Source organism: Taudactylus pleione, unplaced genomic scaffold (genome assembly GCF_031769625.1).
Source record: "Taudactylus pleione unplaced genomic scaffold, aTauple2 ptg000349l, whole genome shotgun sequence".
NCBI classification, from domain to species: domain Eukaryota; kingdom Metazoa; phylum Chordata; class Amphibia; order Anura; family Myobatrachidae; genus Taudactylus; species Taudactylus pleione.
In genome coordinates, this window is record NW_028284750.1 from 2,878,584 (window position 1) to 2,905,014 (window position 26,431).

General features: G+C 41.9%; 1 protein-coding gene across 1 annotated transcript in view; it reads right to left on the minus strand.

Annotated features, from left to right (window-relative positions):
- Nucleotides 1-1,851: 1,851 nt before the first annotated feature.
- Nucleotides 1,852-26,431, minus strand: part of HSPA4 (heat shock protein family A (Hsp70) member 4) — a 47,946-nt gene continuing 23,366 nt past the window's right edge. Inside the window, exons 7-19 of the mRNA XM_088444121.1 lie at nt 24,518-24,762; nt 23,901-23,977; nt 22,186-22,337; nt 21,774-21,880; nt 18,769-18,902; nt 14,574-14,755; nt 14,395-14,481; nt 12,583-12,735; nt 9,864-9,989; nt 8,947-9,054; nt 8,616-8,735; nt 4,503-4,664; nt 1,852-3,325 (exon numbers count right to left, since the gene is read on the minus strand). Coding sequence (XP_088300247.1) covers nt 3,125-3,325; nt 4,503-4,664; nt 8,616-8,735; nt 8,947-9,054; nt 9,864-9,989; nt 12,583-12,735; nt 14,395-14,481; nt 14,574-14,755; nt 18,769-18,902; nt 21,774-21,880; nt 22,186-22,337; nt 23,901-23,977; nt 24,518-24,762 — 1,854 coding nt within the window. The 3' untranslated portion in view covers nt 1,852-3,124. The remainder of the gene's footprint in view (nt 3,326-4,502; nt 4,665-8,615; nt 8,736-8,946; nt 9,055-9,863; nt 9,990-12,582; nt 12,736-14,394; nt 14,482-14,573; nt 14,756-18,768; nt 18,903-21,773; nt 21,881-22,185; nt 22,338-23,900; nt 23,978-24,517; nt 24,763-26,431) is intronic.

Below are 26,431 nucleotides of genomic sequence, written 5' to 3' on the forward strand. Positions count from 1 at the left end.
GCAGCCACAGCTGCATGAAGAAAAAGCTTCAGGGGCTCTTCTAGCCCCCACTCCAACAGGTGCACCCGACTCCGGCCGGGCACCAAACTAAACTGAGGTGCCTTGGCCCGGGGGCGGGGTATAGGAGGGGGACCTAGTGCATCCTGGGAGGCTGAAAGCTTAACTCTTTGGTGCCCTGCGACTGACGTCACACCTATACCCCAAGGTATCCTGTGGAACCCTACGGACCCTGAAGTAGAAAATCTAAATTAATGTGAAATACTAAGAGAAAAACCTCCACCCCAAGGAGGATGGAGAGAAAAAACAGTGACAGGTATAATTAACAGACAGAAATAAAACAGTGTCAATACAGCAGCTAGCAAAGTCATACAAAGCATATGTAATAAAAATTACAATTGACTCTAAATCAAACTACAGAAACAAAAGGAATGGTAGGATATAGAGCACTATATACCTTAACCAAGGGAGAGCTATACAGGGAGACTGACCCAAACCCTCCTGAGACCAACAGTTACAGAGCGCACTGAACGTGGGCCGTGAATATCTCATACACACGTGGATGGTAGGCGGAGCAACCCAGACGAGCAAAACCCTTCGTAAGGACTGTCTGGGTCGGAGCTGCCAGGGGAGCGCCTTCCTCTCCTAAGCTGCGTTAACCAGCCAGATACGCTGGCCTCGTGGCAGCAGAAGAGTTTGCTGCCGATCCCGGCGTCAGATATTAAGGCCTCGGTGGTGTAGTGAGGACGTGGACAATCCCGGGCCTTGACAGCAGTGGCTTCTGTTGCGCCTCAGAAACAAGGACTGCCGCGCGCGATTCCCCGTAAGCGAGGAATCTCCTTACCGGACATCTCTGCATCCGGTTGCAGTCCAGGTCGCAGCATTGCAGCTAGCAAGTTTAGCTGCAACCCGCCAAAATCACCATCCCAGTTACTAGTGTTGCGAACCGGCTGAGGTAGATTGAGTCGCAGGATTTGTGTCTTAATTCAGACGCTTAGTACTGCCAACCCAAAATAAAAGCTTAGGACTGCTAGAGTAGTCCCGTTACAAAGGTGCGTCTTGATCCTTCCGCACCAAACGAACAACTGAAGTCCTATGGCTAGGGGCGGGGTATATATGGAGGACCAGAGGCATCTTGGGAGCTGAAGCTTTAACTGTTTGGTGCCTGATCTCCAACCATAATATCCCCCATGGTATCCCTGTGGATCCCTATGGACCCTGGTGAAGAAATAAAAGCTTGGGCTGCATAAGGCAGCCCCGTTATAATGGTGGTCTAGCTCCTTGCCAGACACCAACTAAACTGAAGTGCCCTCAGGCTGTGGCTGGGGTGAAGGGGGGGGGGGAAGGACCGAAGCATCCTGGGATTGAAAAGCTTTGCTGTCTGGACCTCCAGGTCCCACTTACACCCCAATGTTTCCCTGTAGAGCTCTATGGACCCTGAAGAAATTTAAAATATATATGAAAAGGCTGGAGACAGCCTAATGTGCTACCGGCTCTCTCGGGCACATTTCTAAAACTGGGGCATAGAGGGGGAGGAGCCAGTCACACTTCTGAATAATTTAAATTGCCAGGCTCTACTCTATCACAGTCTATACCCCATTGTCTATCTATGCTGCAGTGTCTCCTAGTGGATAAAGGAGAAATTATTAACTGTTTGACAACCAGACTCTCCTCTCCAGACTATATCCAGAGTGATCCCTGTGCCCCCTAGTGGAGGAAGAAGAAAAAAAACCAAAGTTTTAAAATAGCACCTCAGCCCCAACCTTTGTTCCAGCCCGTTCAATGTATGTGCACATCAAGCATTTCTTAATTTATGTTCATACTATTATTTATAAATAAGGAAACTACCACAGGTTGCAACCCAGCAAGTTTATTCTCAGACAGGATCTGCTGTAGGTGTTAAGAGTTACAGTTATAACAACAATAATAAAAAAAAAAAAAAAAATTACAAAGGTGACTTTTCTATGGGATATGAACTTTTATCAGACAAACATTATGCTTATACGTTGCACACAAATATTCTGGTTGGACCAAAATACCCATGTACAGCATTATTACACAAGATTCATGTGATTAGAAGAGAATCCAGTTTTCCTCTGGGACCAATATGGTTACTAGAAATGTATGCCACTAACAAATACTATATACTTGTCCCATGTTTAAAATAACATGAAGGATGATTGACAAACAAGCTGCATTGCATGGGTGCAAGTGATTCCACCTGTACCCTTCAAGTGATGATCTTTATCAGTATCAAGCCCCAGCCTTTTATTCTCTTGGAGAGATGGGGGCATTAATGCACATGGTTCTTAGAAACCCAACAGTACTACAAAAAGATGGTTCTTGGCTTTGTGCGGGATTCAGACACTTATCCACATGAATTACCTTCTGCAAAGCTCACTCTTCTATCATGGTGTAAAACGAAGTGTTACCACAGTGGATTCATCAGAGCTGCATCATGGACAGAATAGCACGTTGTCTGTATAACATAACTAGGCTATAGCTTTACATATATCTATGGAAAATATAATACTCAATGGAACAAGCCATCTCCAGCTCTTAGCAGCTAGTGCTGGGTTTTAATACTCCTATTTCTTACTAACCCCATTAAGCAACCAGGCTTCCATGCAAGAGGCTAAGATTACTGCCATTAACCAGCTGTCAATGGGGAGAAATGCAGCATACAGAAATAGATGCAAACCAAGACAACAGCATCTGTTCAGGAACTTAAAAGCGGATGATAGGGCTGTTGCTGCGATCGAATTTTGAATGAGAAATTCAGCCATTTGTAAACCTTGAATACTATTAAAAGTTAGATAGAGACCTGGTGTAACTCCAGACACAGCCTACTGGGATAAGGTGCAAGTTACAGCCATCGCTAAAACTGTAGCAACAAGGACTTACTCTAAAGCAACATACAACAGAAAAAAAAAATAATAAACCCTGAACATTGTCAAAACACGAATGTCAAAGGAGTAGAAAACAAATGCAGTAAAATATAGGGTTGACTAAAACTACAAGAAATTTGCAGTCATCACTTTTCTCTGATCGGTATTTCTGAGCCATATGTAGGTAACAACTTAAAGCTTTGTTATACGGTTTGATAATAGAAATGAAATTATGGAATTTATTCAATGTCCATTTCTGGAAGTTTCTTTTCTGCTTCAGAAGTGCCTGTGTTTGGACTTTGTTCTGCAGCCTGCGGCCCCTGGCCATTTGTGTTATTTTCTACTGGTCCATTCTGCTCGCCCGCCTGCTGCTCCTCTTTGGGAGGTTCCACCTTGGGTTTCGGCTTTGAGACAATAGGGTTGCATGTGCTCGTCAATTCCTTGACAAAAAGAGAAGCATTAAAAGAAAAGCACTATATACACCAAAGCTTCTGGATTCAGTCACAGGGAGAGCTTTATGATCCCTTTATTATTTTACCAAGGGCCACATTGCAAGTCTAAACTAAATAAATGCATTTAAATAAAGAACCATTACAGGGACCTACTAAACAATGTAAAATCACCATAATTGTCTGGAAAAAAAAAAAAAAAAAAAAAACCCTCTAAAATTAGGGATGTACTTTGAAATAAATTATAAAAAAAATAATAATAAAAAAAAAAAACACATCTGTTCCTAAGAAATTGGCCCTTATACTTCTATCCGCTATGTCGGAGTATTTAGTATACCAGGGCAGAGGAACAAAGGTTTTGATTATGTATGTTTGCTAGGTTATATTTAGTCTAAGGAAAGTGATTAAAGTTAATTATACAAAATATCAATGTTAATTATCTAAATTACAATAAAGCAATGTACCAGCGAAATAGGTAACAAATACATGAAATTCAGAAAGTGCCAAAAGCATAATGAATAAGCACAATACATTATGCACTGGCTTAAGCAGTTTCTGAATCATATCTGTAAAGTTTGAGCTCTCCGTAGACCTGCAGTGATGACATGTATAAAATAGATACAGCCTGCCGACCACATGACGGTCACCAGAAAGCCATTAATAAATGGAAGTTTAGAATTCTTTTATCAAAAAATAGAGTCTGCTACACACACACAAACATATATTCTTTTGAAGGAACTCAATTGCGATGTCAACCCTGGGCTGCCTCTCTCGCACAGCGCCCACAAGGGGGCTGCCTCTCTCGCACAGCGCCCACAAGGGGGCTGCCTCTCTCGCACAGCGCCCACAAGGGGGCTGCCTCTCTCGCACAGCGCCACATTAACAAGCTTCAACCTTCAAGCATTTTCAATTTGAAGTATGCCACTACTATTTTAGGCAGACACCCTTCTTTAATGAACAAGCTTCATAAGAGGGTCCCCAACATGCAGGGCTTAACAAAGACCAGTTTTTTTTCATACAGTAGTTCTATTCATCTCTATGTAATCCACATATCAGAATGTAAATTCTTAAACCTTTCTGACAATTATATAGCAAAACAGTATTGTTACTATCTGACTACATATCATATCTAGAAGGAAAGGTACACCGGACAACACCAACAACTCACTTTTGTTTTTGCTTGAATATCCTTTGTTTTTACCACAGGATCTACAGTTAGATTTTGCTTCATTTGTAGATTCATTTTGTTATTCATCCACTCCATGGCTTCATTTATGCTCTTTTCAACCTTCTCCATGTCAGCGGGATCCAAATGGTCATATGCTTCTTCCTACAAGGAGAAATCAGTCACTACACCTTCGTATAGCAAGTCACCTTAGTTACTGAAGTACCCCGAATACTATATAAGAGAACACCACTTTCCAGGGCACCTGATCAGGACAGTTGTCATGAGTAATGAAGTAAAAGTTGATTGTCTATGCCCTAAATGAGCATGCAGATAGAAAAGCCTGCCAATTACCCACCAAGCAGCAGTGATCAGGGTGTGCATTCTGTTCTGTATGGCATCACATTTACTAGCCAAGGCTGCCACACATACTGAAAGTTTCATTAGATTTTTTAAATCTGCCCCAACAGACTCTATAACCATGCTTCATTTACATGGATTATTTCTGTACTACATACTTAGAGAACTTTAAATGGTAATATATTTCTTTCTTGAAGTTACAGGTTCAGTAGGTCATAATATGACCCAACTATTGCTTCATCTTGCCTTTATGGCTCCATTACTACAACGCCAATTCAATATGGTGGCTGAGTTGTAATCTCCCCATTACCTTGAAACACTATGGTAGTACCTTCTGACAAAGTAAATACTTAACACTACACCCAATGCCCCATGTACTCATGGTGCTTCGGAACAGTCTGGGCCGGCTACCCTGTAGGTAACTGATGCACGTGTGAGCGGTTTAGCCTGTATTTTATTTAATTAGAACTGTATTCCAGTGACAGTGCTGTGAACAATCATTCACAGAAACTGATCACAATACCTTTGTTACAACACCTTGATACCATGTAGAATACATAAAAATATAGATAGATTGGAGATAAAGTATAAACAACCATTGAAAATAATAGCAATGCCAACTGCAATCAGGATTCAGCACCAAATAGACTGTTCAGTTTCCATTGTCAGCATTAATGGAACATGGGGGGGAATATAAACCACTGTCTGGTGGTCAAGGCACTGGGACAAAACAGTCACCCCTCCACTATAAAAACTTCCACAGGAGCTGGACAAGGCTTTTTTCTTTTTTTAATTAAACACTACGACTACGCCATGCTTTTATATAGATAACTCATATAATTCAGGAGAAGCAGAAGATCAGCTAGGAAGATGAGGGTAAGAGATTCTCTTGGATACAAAAAGTCCAAAGCTGCAAGAATCCTGTTTCCATACCACCTGGTCCAGCCTACACAGGGTTTGCTGATCTACCTAGGGAGCATTTATAACGCATCAGTGGTGGGCAAAGACAGAGTAAAGGATGCCGTACAGGGCTTCTTGCGTTACAGCAAGAGGAAGACTACTTTTCCTCCTCGATCATAATAGGCAGAAGACCGCTTTATCAAGGGCAACCAGGGTTATGTGGAATTGTGAAAAACTGCTTGACCCTGAAATAAAAATTGTCAACCATTTCCATCTATAAAATAAAAAAAACACTATCTTCATAGTGCATCATGCTTCAGTGGCTGACAGTTATCAATAAGTGCATATACACTAAGGGGGGTATTCAATTAGGCTGCGAAAAGTCTGAATCGGCCGATGACGTCATTTTCGCCTATTTCAATTCACCCCGTATTCGATTGCAAAGACTTCGCAGGTTAGAAAAAAAACAGGGATAACTTTTCACCATGTTTTACATGGCGAAAAAAAAGTGCAGAATTGGGGTTTAGGAGTGCAGGCTTTTAAAAAAAAAAAAAAAAAAAAAGAAAAAAGCCTGCATCCCTGGGAATTGCCCCTAAAAACAAACTGTCAAAAAAGTAAATAAAAAAAAAAAAAAATAGGGACACCCCCCAAAAAATTAGTTTTGGGGTAAAAATAAAAATGGGGAACAGTGTTTAAAAATAGCGAAATAGGTTCAAGGGTATTCTGTAAGTATGCGGCAGGTGTTTTCTAGACTAGGCCATTAGCAGCAGGTGCATTTTTGCTGAATTTTTTAAAAATTAGTTTTGGGGACTTAAAAATATGCTAGTACCCATTTTCATGTACCCCAAATTTGATGGGAACACTTTTAAAAACTAAAAACCCATAGTGATCCCCCATGTCTGGACATCATTAGGGGAGTCCCAGGATGAATTCCCGAAAATTCCCCTATTTTTTCCGATACTTGCTTACCTTTCCGCAGGCTCCTGTTCTCGCCGGCTCCAAATTGAATACGGGTATAAAGCGGGCACACGCCCGATACTTTATCCCCAGAAAAGCTCCGATGTGGAGCGAAAAGTCCAGCTCGGACTTTTCACTACCTAACTGAATACGGGCCTATATGGACTAAAGTATTTGGCCGCACCTGCTAATTATTGTTTCAATCAGACCCATTGCCACAGGTGTATAAAATCAAGAACCTAGCCATTCAGTCACCATTTGCAAACATTTGTGATACAAAATGGATTGTTCTTAAGAGCTCAGTGACTTCAAGCGTGGTACTGTGATAGTATGCCAACTTTGCAATAAGACAGTTAGTGTAATGCCAGTAAGGATGAAATTTCACGGTCAACTGTAAGGGACTATTAGAAAGTGGAAGAGTTTAGGAACAGCAGCAACTCAGCCTCGAAGCAGAAGACCAGGCAAAATTGCAGAGCAGGGTCAACGACTGCTAAGGCACATAAAAGTCGCCAATGCTCTGCTGCTTCCATAGCTGAAGAGTTCTAAACATCCACTGGCATTAATTTAAGCACAAAAACTGTGCGGCAGGAGCTTAATAGAATGTGTTTCCATGGCCGAGCAGCTGCATGCAAGACTCACATCATCAAGTCAATGCCAAGAGTCAGATGAAGTGGTGTAAAGCACACAGACACTGGACTGTGGAGCAGTGGAAATGTGTTCTATATAGTGACGAATCACGCTTCTGTTTGGCAGTGAGATGGGCGAGTCTGGGTTTGGCGGACGCCGGGAGACCGTTACCTGCCTGACTGCATTGTGCAAACCGTGAAGTTTGGTGGTGGAGGGATAATGGTATGGGGTAGTTTTTCATGGTTTGAGCTAGGCCCCTTATCTCCCTTGAAGGGCAATCTTAGTGCTTCAGCGTACCAAGACATTTTGGACAATGTTATGCCTCCAACTTTGTGGCAACAGTTTGGGGAAGGACCTTTTCTATTCCAACATGACTGTGCCCCAGTGTGTACAAAGCAAGCACTATAAAGACATGTTTTGAGGAGCTTGGTGTGGAAGAACTTGACAGACCAGCACGGACCCCTGACCTCAACCCCATCGAGCATTTTTGGGATGAACTAGAATGGAGATTGCGAGCCAGGCCTTCTCGTCCAACAGTGCCCGACCTCAAATGCTCTACAGAATGAATGGGCACAAATTCCCACAGAAACACTCCCACTCTTCTTGGAAGGCTTTCCACAAGATTTTGAAGCTGTTATAGCTGCAAAAGGGGGACCAACTCCATATTAAACTATATGTATTTGAATACAATGTCATTACAATCCCTGTTGGTGTAATGGTCAGGTGTCCGAATACACTACAGGTTGAGTCTCCCATATCCAAATATTACGAAATACAGAATTTTTTTTAGCATGACTAAATAGGTGAAACCTTTGCTCTTTGATAGTTTGAAGTACACAAACTGTTTAAAGAACAAAATTATTAATAATATTGTAGAAGATTACCTTCAGGCTGTGTGTATAAGGAGTATATATACAAAAATCAGATATCCAAAATACCCCTGGTCCCAAGCATTTTGGATATGGGAGACTCAACCTGTAAATGGATAAAAGTATCTCCACAGCATTTACAAACATCGCTCAAAATTAAATGAAGACTGCCCAGTTGCACAAAGATTCTATTGTACAGCACTGGGAAAAAAAAAAAACCTATAAAATCCCTGACTTCAGTGAATTCATATCAAGACATGTCTGCGGGGAGGTGTATTCTCCCAAGAGCAAAAACAGATAGCAGTAACCGTCCAGCTGCCTCCAATATGTATATATTACAGCACAGTAAACTCAAATATTATAACATTCCCTCTTTACAGTCAAAAGAAAATTTGATGAATACCTTATTTTTAAAGGCATGAATAACTTTCATGTAAAGCTGAATTTGTTTTCCAAGCTCATCAAAGGCCTTTGGTCTATCCACAAATTCTTGGTAACGCATTTGTATAGGCTGGCCCAAGTTCTGCAAAAGAAGGAAAGTATGTAATGTATCAGATCCATCACAGACCAGGCCGATGTGCGCTTTCATTGAGCAATCAAAAGGAATGGTTCATTTGGGCCAATTCTTACGTTACAGAGATTTGGATACACTCAGTAGAATAAAGTTGTTGTTTTTTTGCAACCATTATGTACATTTCTCTGCACTTATCAGCGATTAGCTCCTATTATCATACCTTTAGGTCTGTTATTTTGTCTATATAAACTTGTTTGGGCTGATCCTCTCCATCTTCATACAACCAGTTCTCAGTGTCCTCAAGTTTTAGAATAAAGCTGTTCCGGTCCTTAGAGGAAATAAATATCACATCAGGTATTTGTGCATTGGATAAAATGGGTTAGGCAAATAATGAAGAAAAGAATAAATAAAAAAAAATTATATATATATATATATATATATATATATATTATATATATATATATATATATATATATACACACACACACATACATATATATCATACATACATACATATAAAAAATTATGTTTAGAGCAGAGGTTCCTAAACTCCATCATTACAGTCCAGGTTTCAAAAGTATCCATGCTTGAGCACAGGTGCCTTAATTAGCACAGCAGTCAATTAAAATGAATCTGGGCTAAGCATGGATATCCTTAAAACCTGGACTGTAACTGCAGAGTTTGGGAACCTCCGATTTGCGCCTGCATCGTATCGGTCACAAAAAAAATAAAATTAAAGTACACAGTTACCTGCTGCTGCAACTACAAGCACAACACTCTACAGGAGACTGCGTACATCCATATTTCGCTCTTCCAGAGCTCTAAGGACAGTTTGACAACATGGTCTAGTGACCCCGCACTCTGGTAAAGGATGGAGCGGGAGTTAAAGTATCTTAACATTTTGCTCCAACACAATTACAAATAAACTGCACTTCTAAGTCCTTTCTACCTCATAAACAAGGAAACTAATATTACTCGCCCCCTCCCCACCCCAGTAAAGGAAAATCATGTCCTGTAAATGTGCCTTATACTCACTACCAGCTTTAATACAAAACAAATAAAATATGAAAGAAAATAAAAAAGTGTTTTAAAAGTTCCATTTCATCGACCGTGTTAATGCTAAAACCGGCCACTTACATCTTCATTGACAAACTTCTCATAAACACAGCTCAGTTTGTCCCTCATCTCGTACACATATTCTTCTACAGCATTCTTGGCATCATTCCGCTCTTTCTCCAGTTTATCCTGCATAATCATCTTTCCCTGTGGGGGAGAAAAGCGATTAGTGCGGTCTTGCTTCTTTGGTGAAAACACAGCCGACACGTGCAGATTCACTGAGGGAGATTCAATTGTTGTTTTTTTAAGCCGTGATAATTAATAAGCGCCCAGTTTTGCTATTCAATTGTTCTGGGCGCTCATTAATTATCACCCTCTTCGTCCCCTATGAGACCAGGTTTAGCCGTGTAAAACGGCTAAACCCATCTAAAATTCTGGTTAGCGCGCCTTAACCAGGAGGTTTCTCACATTTCTGCTCGCACCCTCCTGAGTGTGTGCAGAAATGCCGGCGGCTATCGGGCCCTGACAGAGCAACAATTGAATTCCTCTGTTGGGAGTCTTAAAAAAACAAGCCGCCTGCAAAACATTTGAACCGTACCCACTTTGCCAATTTGATCAAACTAGCCAAAGACTTTTAATTGCTGATCAGCGAGAGAGAATGGGAGTGTGCGGTTATTAGCAAGCCTGGTCAATACACGTGTCATCATTAACATTGTGAATCATTGTTATGACCAGATGTACCTCCCCTACTAAGTAAGGGTTGGGAAAAGCAGGATTTTTGTACTTACCTTAAAATACTTTTCTCTGATTCCATGGGGGACAATGGAACACTGGGGTACAGGAAGAATTGTAACTGATTTGATCTGGTTTCTCCCAGCCTATACCCTGGTTGGAAGCCTAAATCATTCCTAACAAAGTCCTAAACGACTGAAATGAAGTACAGAAGTAGAGAAAGGAAAAAAAAAAAAAAAAAAACCAGGACACTTTCCAAAGATAAATGCAAGAAACTTAATACATATGAAGATGAGCCGATCGTGGTTTTCAGGCCGTGGTTCATTAGTGTTGAGCAGTAAAGATAATCTTGTCCCAAGGTAGAAACACCCATTGCTGGAAGTTTTTGATCATCATACTTAAGAACACCATCTTTGAGAAGGAACCAACCTGGACTTAGTGATCCACAATGAGACACCAAAAACTGCAGTGTTATCTGCATGACACAGAAATATCACTGGAGTAGGATCCTTGATGATGAGTAAATTGTCCAAATATGGGAAGACTGGCACTCCCAAGGTTCTTAGTTAGGTGATCATGACACCAATGACCTTTGTAAAGACAAGAGGCGGTGGAGAACCTGAACAGTAAAGCCATGAATTGGAAGCGACAATAACGAATTGCAAAAAGAAAAGGCACTGATGTTCTACTCAGATTGAAACATGCAGGCATTCTATGTTTATAGTACCAAGACCTCCCCCTGCTACATGCTAGATACTACTGACCTCAGGGAATACTTCAGCAGTAACCTCTATAATGAGGACTTACACCTACCCTATGCCGAGTGCATGAGATACGGATGAAATAGACATCCACACTACATACAAACAGTGACTAACAACACGGCCAGGTGACTGTCCCCTTCTGTGCATGACAGAACACGGCCAGATGAAACCCAGGAAAGTCCATTTCAGTAAGAAATGGCACTGATCCTTCTAATTTAGAATCACCCGTAAACAAAGGTGTGTAAGCATGCTGTATTACACATTTAGTTTGGAAGAGAGGAAAAAAAAAAATGCTTGATCAGTCTGCATTCAGATCTACACGCTACTCTGAATCAAGTCCTTTATGTTTAAAACTGGCAGATAGTCTAGAAGGCAAATTGGTCCCAAGTAAAGGTTTTAATAGAAGCCCTTTCCCCATCGGTCTGGAGTAACAGAAATTACCCCCGTTGAAGATGAGAGCCTGGTCAGCTTCCTTCAGAGCACAACTCTGATGATATGCAGGCAGACCAGAGACGAAGACTCTTCATGGAAGTATGTCCAAGACATCCATCTTGTTCTCTGTGGAACCAAGAGCTCACGTCTAATGTAGTCCTGAACCATTTGTCCCAGAAAGGCAGAAGACTAGCTCCCACATCAGAATCTGAGGTGACCCAGTCATGCAGAAGATTAGCGGTCATAGTTCTGAGGTTGCTTCCACGCTGTGGGAGCCGCAGCACATTTAAACAGCTTTTCCAGAGAGGTAGCGGTCTGTGCTAAGCACTCCACAGATTTAGTCAGAACCTGAGTGGTTCTGATGTTGGAGTATGGGAATGTACTGGAGAAACTTGGTCCATCCCAACCTGCCCACTAGTCCAGTTTTTCTAAAATCTAGGAGCCAGCTTAAAAGTATAGGAGCCAGACCATCATCACCAACCAAAATATATGACAACTTGTATAGATCACCATACAAGCACCTTCAATGTCCCCATCAGACTTCCCCACATGACATGACCACCACACCACCTAATTAATGCCCATCAGATCCAGCCACAAACCTATCTCTGGTGCTAAATCTATAGTATGTCACATGGCAGGGGAAGAGTTTTGAAGTACCAGGCATCTCACACCTCTACCTAATCCCAAGCATTCCAGTGACCCCTGGGAGGTGGGGTGGGGTGGGTTTAGAAGTAGCATGAGGACACTATCCTGGCTTTTCAGTGCCTTGTCTCCTAGGCATGAAACAATTCTCTGGTCTGTATACTGCATAACACGAAAACCCCCATACCTGAACATTGCATGAATTATACCATATAGAGACTACAAACCTCATTTTCAACATATAGGTTCAGCATATCCCTTCCTATCTGCCAAGGAGGATAGTGCTCAATGGGAAGATCAACTGTGCTGGTCTTTACTTTGGCCTTTTTGGCTTGAGGCGGCTGATCGGTTTTCTTTTCCTTAGGTGCGGTTTGAGAAGTCTAAGAGAAAACAGGAGCTGTAACATCTAAATGAAAACATTATGCATAAATATAACGTCTTCCCTTTAAACACAGTTAGGGGAAGATGGGTCAAGCAGTAAAAAAAAAAAAAAAAAAAAAAAAAAAAAGGGGTGAAGAAGGTTCCCATAGAAACCAATAAACCGCGTACATAATGCAAAAGGCACAATGTAAAGAGGGAGTTGACTAAAAAGTACCAGTTCTGTTCCATTTACAGTTAAGGCATTTTCTCGAAGTGGCTGCGGTATCCTGAAATGGGGTCAGTGCTGGGATGCTTGCTGGGCCCAATGCCCTCACTGGGTAAATATATCTTAGAGTCTGAAACTACTATTACAAGAAAAGCATTTTCTATAGAAGCAATTCATTGGTTCTTTATATAATTTTTAAAGATATAAAAGTTAATTACTTGTTTGTATTTTTTTGTCAATGCTTCATGGTTCCTATTGTGCTGGGAAAATGGCTACAGTTTCTTGCTCATCTGCATCAAGCCACATATTACGTATGTGCCACAATGCAACAAAAGCAATCCCATACCCACCTATTCAGTTTTATGCACTCAGCCACATTTTTACCACCCTAGGGCCGTATTCAATTAATGGCGAAAAGCAGTTATCAGCGATAATGTATCGCGAGTGACATTTAGTCATGCGAAAAGCTTCCTCCGTATTCAATTCCGGACACTTTGCCGGTGCGGAAACAATGCAATGGAACCGGCCATAAAGTTTCACCTATGTATAGGTGTCGAAAAAAGTGCAGGATTGGGGTTTTGGGGTGCAAACTTTGGAAAAACCCCTGCATTCTTGGGACAGTCCCCAAAGGTAAAATTAGTTTAAAAAAATACTTTAAATCACCCCAAAAAAGTACCTTAATTTTGGGGGCAAAAAAAGTCCAAAGTTGGGGGACAAATTTAAAAACTAGCGATAGAGACTCCAGGTGGATCCCCAAGTATGCCCCAGGTGTTTTTAAATTTGCAGCTGGATTTTTAAAGTTTTTTTAAAACTTCACTTTAGCAACTTTAAAATATGCTAGCCCCCATTTTCGTGTCCCCCAAATTTCTGGGACTACTTATTTTCTGCTAAAAAAAACCGGCTAAATGCTATTCTTCACCACTTATGCAAAGACGCTAATTAGCAGCTATTGAGAGCATTTAAGTACCCCAAATACCCCCGAATAGGCCTGCTGAAGGTATATCTATAGTGATCCCCAATGTCAGTGCATCTTTTGGGGGGTGTCAGGCTGATTTCCCCAAATCTGACAGCACTTTGCCTGTTTGTGTTTCGCCGGGTCCCGTTTTCGACGATTTCTAATTGAATACTGGGATAAGCGGGGACGAGCGCGATACTTTTTTGCATGGAAAACCAGCGATGTTGGCGAAAAGTCCGGGAGTTTTCGCGTCTAATTGAATATGCCCCTTAGTTTGAAAACCAGAATGAGCATCGGCGCACATTTCCCACTTGCTATTAAGACACAAGTTGAATCTTACAAATAACTTGCAGTTAACAACTGTGAGAAAAAGCACATTAATATTTACAGCACAGAGCTTCTAAATTTCAGATCAAGCTTACAGTGGTACTGTGGATCTAGTTCCCTACATACAACACACAAAATTTCTGAATATTTAAAACAGAAAAAAACCAGCACCTCCATTTCGTCAGGATTAGGCTTGGTTTCAGTTTGTGCTGGCTGGGGTTCTTCTTGTTTAGCCTCCTCTTGATCAACTTGCATTTTCTGGTAATACATAGTAGCATGATTATAAGATGTGATTTACCTAACATTTCCATCAAACTTTAAATATTTAATCGAGTAGATGTCAGTAATACCTCCTCATCTTTTACAGTCTGGTCCGTTTCCATGGGTTCTTCACCATCTTCTGTTTTGTGGATCTCAACAAGAGATGCACTAGACACACTAAATATACCATGGACGTTTACACGAACTTTCACCTTCACCTTGGAGCTAGAGCCATCAGCCTGGGGGACCACCTTCTGCACGTGAAACTGACCTAGCAAGACCAAACAATGGCATGAACAGTAGAGCTTAGCCACCTCTTAGGTTATTACCTACAAGTACATTGCATTAGTGAGTAGTGAAAGTAAGTTTTGTGCGTAACCTAGCCCTGTCTTTGTGCAAAAGGAGTTATGAAAATGCCCCCAACTCGGAGACCCTTGTCGCTGTACAATAACCCCAAAGAAAAAATATTTCCAGGTTAGAAGTATAAATTTGAACAGAAACCAATAGTTCAAATGAAAGCAGTTTTAAGGCTGATAAAACACTAGATCTCACAGCACAACAGGAAGAACGTATGTAGGCTGTATATACTACATCTTATCAGCCCTGTAGCACAGCCGATTCTCACACACACTGTATATATATGAATATGACATTACCAGTGGGCAGTAATAGCTCTGCTGGCAGATATATCGGCCGAATGATTGATAAGTGTATATGAACTTTGCAATCATTAAGCTGGCTACATATCAGAGTTATGTGTAGCCAGCTGATCCGACAGGCGCCTGCATTGGCAAGTGCATACACACTTGCATGAGGCGACGGCACTATGCAGGATGCCATGCTGCTGAACATCGTACACGCTATCTTCTGATTGACAATGCAGAACGCTTATTGCATGCAACCGCGGGAACACACACTTACCGATATGCCCGATTTGTCAGACAAGTGTGTACCCAGCTTTAGGGAACTAATCCTGAAACAACCTGGCAAAGTTTGAGAAAGTAGTACGGTCGTGCCCTTATATTAAGACTGAATTGACAAAAATAAAAAACCTTAAAATCTCCAAAGAGGATTCCGGAGGGGGGGGGGGGGGGGTTATGGTTTTAGGGGCTGCACCTCAAAAGCTATAGGAAGTACAAAGCTGAAATTTGGCATGGACGGGTAGAGCTGTCGCTCGGTGCATGCCAAATTTCAGGGCAAAAAATAAATAATAAATGAGAATTTGGGAGTAATCTAAAGCTCCAACTGTCACTTTTTTCTGACACACTCAGTTAGGACCACTTTTCTGCTGTTCTCTATGGGGGATTTTTGGGAAGGCATAACTCAGGGTAGGGGGCAAATTTAGACTTGGGGTTTGTTTTATTAGGTAGCTATTGTTCCAGGGTAGGGCCTTTTGGGGTTCAGGTAATTGAGAAAGTTAGTTTCTAAACTATTACCTCACAATTGCACCATTATAGAGATAGGAAGCTTCAATATGTTGCACAGTCTCAGTAGGAGCCTCCAGCAGGTGTACTCACTGTGACATCACTTGGGTGCACCAAGATGGCTGCCTTTGTTCACATCAGCGGTTGAGCGACCCGGCAATGGCAGTGGGTCGGAAGCGGGGACCCGGTGGCATCAGTGCGGGCTACAACAGCAGCGGTGGTGGCGCGGGCTGTGGGTTCTGGCGGCGGGCCTGGGTCAGAGAGGATCCAGTCCCTGTCAGCCATTCTGCAAAGTTCGGCAGCGGAGCCCATTTCAAAAATGGACGCCAATTCAAAGATGGCCGCCACTAGCCATTCACGGCGTCATCGCCCCGCCCATCGGCTGGCTTATATAAGCCAGCGTGAGAAGGCGGCATGGCAGTCCGACAGAGGAGGGGGTGATGTCAAGACCTCCAGAAGTATGAAGACACCGAAGTCCTTTGGGCGGCGGCCATGCAAAGAGCCGCCACAGGCTGCCATACACTAGGTGAAGACGCTGAAGCCCTGGTGGGTTGGAGCCTGCCAGGTGAAGACAACGAAGTCCTGGGATGGCGGCGGCCACAGAAAAGAGCTTAAAGGCCGCCTCCCCAGGTGAAGATGCAGACTTAATAAATTATATTTAAAAAAAACAAACAAACGGTGCAGTCTGTTCATTTTAATATTTCTTTTACAGGTGTACTACAGGTACCAGTGGGACCTAAATTGCCCGCTTGCTGATACTTGTCGTTCTCCAAGTACCAGTATGCAGGGAGGCTTGCTGGGACCTATAGTTTATCCGCAAAAGACAATATTCTTTAAAATGCACCACATTACACAAACAACCTGGCACCCACTGCCCAGGGGTGCCGTGGCTAGCCCTGGGCCATCAAGCCCAGGCCTGGGGTGCCATGGAGAGGGGGACCCCATTATTGTGAGGGCATGGGTCCACAACTCCCCGGGCCAGGGCTGACTAGCGCAAGGCCAGGGTTAACGCTTCGGCTGGGGGGCCCGGTGAAAGGTCTCCCCTGGCTGTGGCATTAGTCCCCTGCAAGAACAAGTCCAGTGTTGGTTCTGGACAATACAGGGGGACCCTACGCATTTTTTTTCTCCCTGTATTTCCAGAAACCGGCTTAGAGCCTAGTGCTCGTTGCGCAGAATTCGGGGGACCCCCTACATAGTTTGTCCCCTGTATTTTTGCAACCAGGACTGGTTCCGATTAGCCAGGTGCTGGTTGTGTTAAAGGACCCCTGTGTAATTTTCCCCCTGTATTTTCACAACCAGGACCGGCAGTGAAGAGCCCGGGGCTGGTTGTGCTTTAGGGGAGGGGGCCACTTCACACAATCAACCTGGCACCCACCGCCAGGAGTGCCGGGGATAGCCAGGGGGTGCCCAGGAGAGGGGGAACCCCTTTATTGGGGGTCCCCAGCTCCCCAGGGATCCCCGGCCTGGGTTGACTAACGGTCAGGGTTGATGCTTTGGCTGGGGGACGGGCATTATCCCCCTGCTAGAAAGAGCTCGGTGCTGGTTATCGATAATACAGGGGACCCCGTATGCTTTTGTCCCCTGTCTTTTCGCAGGACTGGCAGTGAAAAGCCCGGGGCTGGTTGTGTTTTGGTGTTTGTGTGAATTAGCCACAATTTTGTGATTGACAGCAATCTCACTCTGTGAGAGTGCTGAATCTGCAGTTAACCACAGGGTGTGATGGCATACCATATCTGTATTGTGCCAAGAACACATCCATTAAGGAGTCTGCCTTAATGATTGGAATTTCATTGCTTTTTTAGGTTTGAGTGTCACAAATTCAGGAGGTTTTGTGAAATTTCAGATCATGTCTAGAAGCCTTAATGGGATATGTGAAACCATAAAGTTTTTTGTCTATGATAGATTCTAGTATACGAGAAAGCACTCCAAACCAGCAAGAATCTGTGGTGCAGGGTCCATAAACAAATAGTATATCACGCTCAACCCTTCCTCAGAGAACAATGCAGGACCAGCACTCAGGATAATCAACAAAGAAAGTAGATTTATTAAAGTTCCATCACAAAACAGTGTACAAACAGCAGCAGAGGCCCAACAGCCTGTTTCAACTGCTCCAACGCAGTTTGTCAGTTGGTCTGTCCTCAGTCGCAACACTCTCCCGAGTTCCAAACCAACTCTGGACCAACGTTAGCACAAGATCAGTTTGTCTGGAGCTTTATGGATTAGCAGCTACATAAAGCCTTCGATCACCACCATGTGCAAGGCTAAACAACACCGGGGGCAATTTAAGCACACCGCCATTGAACTTTGCAGCAGTGGAAATATGTCCTCTACAGTGGCAGATCACACTTCACCATCTGGAGTCTGAAGGATGAAACTGGGTTTGATGGATGCCAGGAGAGCGGTTCAAATGCCCGAATGCGTACTGCAAACTATACAATATGGCGGAAGAGGGATAATGGTATGGGGGCTGTTTTTCATGACTTGAACTTGGCCCCTTCGTTCCAGTGAAGGGAAACAATGCTACAAGCATACAATGAAATTCTAGAAAACTTGTCTACTACTACCAACCTTTCCTGATTCAGTAGGACAAGATAATAGTTTTCAGACTTTGGTGTTGAAAATGTGTAAAAGGTAAAAGCAAATATACAAAATGATGGGCTTTAGTGTCATTCTAAAAAAAAACACAAGTGTTGCATACATTTTATAGCCATTTCTATGGCTCAGTTCAGTTCTTATTCTCGTGTCCACACAGAATTATCTGGAATGCAGATTGCTGAGCTTTTCATGCAGTGCCAAATGTATAAAAACCACAAATATTATGGTTTACTAAGACATTAAAATGCAACAGTGCTGTGCTTACCTAGAGAGGGATCTGGATAGGGCAGTTCTTTGGGAGCACTGTAATAAGCATCCAGATTGAAAGGATCCTTCCTGTAGAAAGTAAGCACCTTGGAGAAGGGTGCTGCATGGTTCTTGGGAAACACCTCGCAATCACTGAAAGCAAGAGTACATGAAGAGTTTAAATAAAAACCTGACAGATGGAAACATCTTTTACTATCCTATCTGGGTAGAATTCATCTGCTGAAGATGGTCTTTCCCTAAATTGTTATTCCCTTTACAAATGTTACCTATTCTGTTGACTGCGGCGGATGAGAAGCTAATATATAAAAGTTTTGGAGTATTTATATGGAAGTCCAAATGTCCTCGTATTGGATTATTGAAACTTCAACAGACCAGAGATCATGCGGGGGTGAATCTGCCTAACCTTAAATTTTATAGCAGGGGGTCTTCAAACCTTGGCCCTCCAGCTGCTGTGGAACTACACATCCCAGCATGCACTGCCATAGTTTTAGCATGCTGTTATATCAAAAAGGTGGCAGTATATGCTGGCATGTGTAGTTCCACAGCAGCTGGAGGGTCAAGGTTGAAGAATCCTGCTTTATAGCCATGCTGGGATTTGGAGATACATCAGAGATTGGTTACATAGAACAGATCATTATACCAATTCGGTTTTAGATCAATCCTTCCTCCCTCGACGCCATCTATTAGCATTTTTGCGTTCTCATAAAGAAGAATTGCAGGAAGAGGTTGCTCGTAACCCTCTTTTAATGCTGGCCTGGCGAGGATGGCATTTTACACGAAAACAAAGAAATCTAAATAGCCATTATTCTTTATTTCTTCCATTAGTTCTCAATCCTGAATTTCAAAATGGCAATGCCTTGATGCCTTTTGGTTCTTGGGAAAGAAAAGGGATTGTGTGGATCCATGCGTTGGTTGACACTGAAAACTTTGAACCATTGCGGTTGAATGATATATCCAACAAATAGAACTTACCTCAATCTCATCTTCTGGCGATCCACCAAGCTCAACATTATATAAGTTCCGTAATTAGGGTATTCTCACCTTTGGACTGGTCTAACTCATTAAATCTTTTACTGGCCCATCCTATGGGGGGCGACGATATCTTTACATTATAAGTTTCTTCATATCCCAATGGATCATGAAAAAAAGTAACTACAGGACTTTCTTCTTGGTTAAAGTTATTCCCTCACTTATCTATAGATAAAATATTGAAATCACTCTTATTCCCAATCTGTACTTTCAGCAAGTATGTATAGGGAAATGTTCTAGAATATTTGCCACAATGGTTATATTTCCCCTCACTGCAGATGTAGGATGGGACTCTCGAACACTAGTACTTGCCCTAAATGTGGTGCTGATGAAGCAACCTTTATCCACTCTATATGGGAATGTCCTCCAATAAGACAGTTTTGGTCATCTGTTAATAGATATGCTTTGTCTTGTCTGGTTAATTATTTACCCCTATCGGCAGAATGGGCAATATTGGGCATTTTACCTCCGGATATTAGGGCTCCGCCTGAAAGTAAGAAATTACTGATATCATCTGCAGAGGCCCGTGAGAGTATACTCCAAATGTGGATAAATCCATTGCCTCCATCATTGTCACTATTTAGAAACAAATTGTTTTAAGTTTTTCAAATGGATTGGTTGGAAACCACTTTACAAAAAGAAGCTAAAAACAACCTACTTTTTCCAGATATGGGAGGGGTATATAGACTCATTATCAACGACTATTAAACGTCAAATTTTCAATTGTTTTAGATATACTTCATGGTATGAGACGCGTATATTGCTTAATGACCCTCCGATTGTTTTTGCCCCTTCAGCTTAACATTGGAGGGAAATTTGACTCGATTTTTTGTGAGGCTAGAGCACGACCGAGGAGAGAATTTTGTTTTGTCTTTTTGTATATGAACCAAATTAGTATATGAATGATTGATATATGTTATATGGGATTTCAGCTTGAATTGTGATACTGTGTTTATTTATGCACTGATGAATAAAGAAAGATTGAAAAAAAAAAAAAAAAACCCTGACAGCAATGACCACTCACAGGAGTACACAACATGCTAATGGCAATGTTCACATGTAGGGAGGAAAAAAACAAATGCAATCATATTTGGCCTATATAGCACCATCAATTATGTAGCACTATATAGAGAGTATGCAATCATATTTGATTTTTGAGTATGCAATCATATTTGGCCTATATAGCACCATCAATTATGTAGCACTATATAGAGAGTATTCGTCATGCACATCACACCCTGCCCCATTGAAGCCAATATAAATTCCTTAACATATACATTAGTCAGCGGCAATTAATTGCCAGTATTTTTTGGAATGTGGAAGATCACCTGAAGGAACCCCATGCAAACACAGGAAGAATATACAAACATATACAGGTTGAGTCTCCCATATCCAAAATGCTTGGGACCAGGGGTATTTTGGATAACGGAATATTCCGTATTTTGGAATATTTGCATATCATAACAAAATATCTTGGGAATGGGACCCCAATATACACACAGAATGCATGTGTGTGTTATATACACCTTATACACACAGCCTATAGGTAATTTTATACAATATTTTTAATGATTTTGTGGCTCAAGCAAACTGTGTACATAACTGAATTTCATGTATGTTTCATATACACCTTCTACACATAGCCTGAAGGTAATTTTATATAATAATTTAAATAATTTGTGCCTTTAGACAAAGTTTGTGTACATTAAACCATCAAAAATCAAAGGTTTCATTATCTCAGTCATGCCAAAATTATTCCGTATTTCGGAATATTCTGTATTTCGGAATATTTGGATATGGGAGACTCAACCTGTAGGGCTCTTGTTGGGAATAAAATACACAAACCACTGTGTCACCTCAAATATCTTCCAGTTTTATTCTATGAACCATAAGAGACAGCAAGTGTAGAGAGGGGTGTAGGGGAGGGTTAAACTTGTTAAAATGACAGAAAAAAAAAAAAAAAAAGCCGCTCACCTCAGCCCTTCCTCGGCAGGTGAATTCCACTTCAAGGAAATTGGGTATGGTACCAGATCAGTGATGGAAAACTCTCGCACTTTAAAAGCTGGAGACAGAATGGCACACTACATCCAAAACAGACATCAGAAAAGATGCAATGTTACAAAAAACAGGACTGACAGCAGTATCAATCATTTCACAAAGCAGTCACTTTAAACCATCATCAAGTTACATGGATAGTACGAAAGGACTGAAAATGGACCGTGCTTTTATACCATGTGACCTTACAAGCATAAAGCTAGCTGAGTATGTTCTGAGGTATTACTGTATGCTAGAATGAGAGGTTACAACATGTTTAGACACTTGAATGCCAAAAAAGAAAAGAACAGAACTGTTCCCCAGGCTACGTATATAAAGACCACTTACTCACCTGTAATGCACAGCCTCGGGCTACGGCTTCATCAGCATTCAACGTTGTGCTGACTTCTTTACCAAAGTAACGCATTATTCGCTCTTTAACAGCTGGGATTCGCGTAGCACCACCAACTATTTCAACTGCATAAATATCTTCTTTCTTCAGCTCTACAGATAAACAGAACTGGTCAGACAACTGGATACACTATACAGGACAATAAGCAACTTGTCTGTTCAAAATGCTAAAAAAAAATGCTAAAATCACAACCACTTAAATGGCGTTATCGCAATGGATGCAAACGCAGCCTATGCTTCAGTTGACAAGGTCCCATCACATACGACCGCACTGCCCCACTGGGGATCTCCGTTCACATGTGCAGAACAGATCTCCTCTGACTCCCCGGACGCCCCTGCATGAATGCTGCGGTCCATGACTGTCGTTATCACTGGCGGAATTGCGCCCTAGAATGCCATTAGTTTCCCTCCTAGCACTATTTGGATGATCTTTGTAAGTGCAGAGATCAGCTGCTATAGGGGTGACTAATACAGAAAAGAAAAATACAGGGACGTATTACACCAGAGGTGAGGGAGGGCTAAACGACAGGGTCTATTTTACCACTAAGGGGATGGGGGGGTAATGTTAATGGGATTTATTGCCATTGGGAGGGGGGGGGGTGGGGGGGGGAGTCTACTGTCAATGGGGCCACGGAAGGTAATTTATCACTAGGGGCCTATTGACATGGGAGGGTGTGAGACACCCCATAGGCATATTCTTACATTTTTTTTATTGTTTTAAATATATTTTAAAAACTTTATTAAATGAGAAAAAAAAAAAACTTAATACTCAGCTAAAGTGCTTCAGGAAAAAAAGCAAACACCACATACATCTGTGAGGCCTCAGTGTGGAAGATAATCCACTATCATATGATGTCATTTACATATAAGACATACAAAATGGAAGTCGTGAGACTTTCTCAAACATTTCCATGGGGTGTGCTCCACAATTTACAATTACAAGACAAAGAAACAATTCCCAAATATATACATCGGAATAATATTTTGAGGGTTTTAATAAGGGTCATTAATATCATGCATTCTGATTTTTTAGACTCTAAGGCAGTTAACACTAGAGTGCTTTTGGTTCATCTGTGGTAAAAAAAAATTAAATATATATATATATATATATATATCTCAGATATTTGGAAAAGACATAACACTGGTTGGTTTCTTCAGGAGCCTCTATGTCCAGAATCCAATAAGGCACAGGTCCTCATGACCCCAAACAGTGCATGTTTTCCATGTCTCCTCACAGAATCACAAGTGAAATAATTAGCTCCACCTGTGGATCTATTAAAATGAGTCAGTGAGTAATGACTACACCTGTGCCCCTGCTGAGTGTCCTGTGTGGGGTCCTGAGGACAGAGTTTGAGAACCACTGTAATAAGGAATTGTAGCCAGTTATCCAACATATGCACTGTGCTAAACCAAATGCAGAAGCAGAGGAATGATGGGAATAGGTTCATGGCAACCTGCCCTAATAATAATACCAGCAAGCTTTCGGGATATAAGTGGAGCCGAGAAGCCCTATTGTAATGCCTACTGCATTTAAAGCATAATACAGACTGGAGACGGTCAACTGCTTTCATTTACCATCCATAGATGAGAACACTAGTATACAACATCTATGCGCTTACTTTGCTTTATTTCACCTCACTGTTTGTGATTACTTACTGGCTTGTTCCAAGACGCTGCGAAGTGGAGCTTCAACTCGAGACAATAGACTATCACACATCTCTTCAAAGTGACCTCTTTTTGTTGGAGAGAAAGAGACAATGGCTTAAAAAGTTAATAAACCATGATCGGAGGACACCAATAGCTAAATCTGTCAATGAGGCAACTTTGTGCAGTAATCTCAAAACAAGATATTTAAGAGAAAAACTATATACTTAGAAAGCAGGACTCATTCATGCTGGATATAACTGTGTAAGAGACTATACATACGTACAATATAAAGTATGGTCACCACCTGCTCCAGTGTGTAATTAGCCATGGATAAGAAGGCTACCAATACCATAGTGCCACAGATTGGTTCACACATTACCCAAAAGAGGGTTTGGTATACCTTTGCTCAAGATTTCCTCACCTTTATTAGATTGCTTATACAGAATAGGTGACGGGGACCTATGAAGAGGACATGAAATCTAGTCTTGCTGGGCAGGCTCATTGCTATGGTGCCACATTTCTTACATACCAATCTGACTGCTTCTCACTTATTAAATCTCAAATTAAATTTCCCTTAAGAGAAGATAGATGGAATAATACTGACAAGTTATAACAGAAACCCATACCTGTTCATAGATCCAGAGACATCAATATCATTCATAAAACATTCAATATTTAGCGGTAGCTCCGAAGCATTTGCACTCATCAACTTCTTCAGCTTCTCACACTCCTGGGCAAGTCGCAGCAAAGGTCGAATATTAGACTTTATATCCAGCTTGTACTTCTTGCCAAACTCCTCACAGAAATAGTTAACCAGAACATCATCAAACTTCCTTCCACCAACAAAAGGATCGAAGGCAGTAGCTAGAACCTGATGGATATAAAAAGAGAAGCAGTATAGACTAATGGTACATACACACGGTCAGATTTGTCAGATGATCGATTTCATTGAACGATTTCATCAATTTGAACAATTTTGTGAACGATTAATGATTTCTAGTATTAAAATGAATTAAATCGTCCAAATCTTACTGCAAACACAGTCGATGTCAGATATTGTTATCCGACATGCAGGAACGCGCATCATTGGTTGATGCATGCCCAACATGTCAATGATGTGAACGATAACGATTGTAAAAATAGTTCATATCTTTAAACAAAATCTGATAGTGTGTATGCAGCATAAGCCTAGCATTCTTGGAAATGTAACGCAAGACCATGACAAAGCTGTGGCAGTTTGGGAAAAGAATGTCTGTAGCAGAAAAGATCCACTGTCGGAACCATCTGAAACACCACAGGACCAAATGGGCTGAGGTAAAGCAAGTAGGATACTGTGATTTTATGAAGATCACAAACTCCGTCCAAAATAATATTTTTGGTTTTGGGCGAAAACATCATCTTATTTCTAAGGTGCAGTAAAGGTTCCTTAGCATCATACATAGGCAACAAACATGATACACGGGTATAAAGTGAATTTACAGATTTTAAACAAATTGATATACATAATTACCATCCACAGAATGCATAGCTAGGTAACAAGACAAGAGAGGTCCCTGCTTGCAAGAACTTACATTTTAAAAAGGCAATGGGGAAGCAAAGCAGTGGGGTGCGAAATTTGGATAGTTAGAAGGTGTGGAAGGCATCAGTGAAAAGGTCAATCTTTAAGGTACATTTAAAGGCTAGGAGGCTGAGCGGGAGTCAGAGGCGAGTAATCCAGAGGATGCACAGCAGGGCAAGAGAAGTCCTGAAGGCGTGAGAAAGGAAGTGATCTGAGAGGAGGTGGTCATTGGTTGGGCAGAGTGATTTAAGAGGGAGGGTGTTAAAGTACATGAGTGAGAGGAGAATTTGGTTGAATTAACCTTTAACCACTTGCCTGGCGACATCGCATGGGATGCTATAGCAGGCAGGTGGGCCTTCCCTGCTGTGGTCGCATCCCATGCAACCGCGGGTTCTGCTGCTCTCTGGCGCCATGCAAGAGGAAAATCTTTACTCTTCCTGGAGGGGCCTGGCTGTGATGTCGGCAGTCAGGAGGCAGGCTGGAGAGTGACTGGAAGGGAACTGAAGTTCCCCTCTAGCCACTGACCTCTGTACAGAGGGGCTGATGTGTGATCATCAGCCCCTCTACTTCTTCCTGCTCAGAGGAAGGGGGGGGGGGGGGGGGTAGGAGAAGAATCAGTCTCCTCTGAGTGCATGCTACACACTTTACTGTGCTCTGTAATACGGTGAGGGGGCAGGGCTACCTGTGGAAGGGGAGGTCAACTTTTAGGGTGGGCAGGGAGGTGGTTATGTTGCATCGTTTTTTTGGCTGTGGTTGAGAATATATAAAAAAAAAACAATACTGTATAAACAGTCACACAAAGAGTGGGCACTAAAACATTGGGGGCCCCATTAACACTGAGGGTCAGGGTGGGGGCTCTGCCACTGATCATTATTGTCCCTCATCCCACTAAGGGGATGAGGGGTGATAAAGCTAATGATCGTTTGTCACTGGAGGAGGGCTACTTCTTATTGAGGGTTGTGGAGTAATTTTACAATGGGGG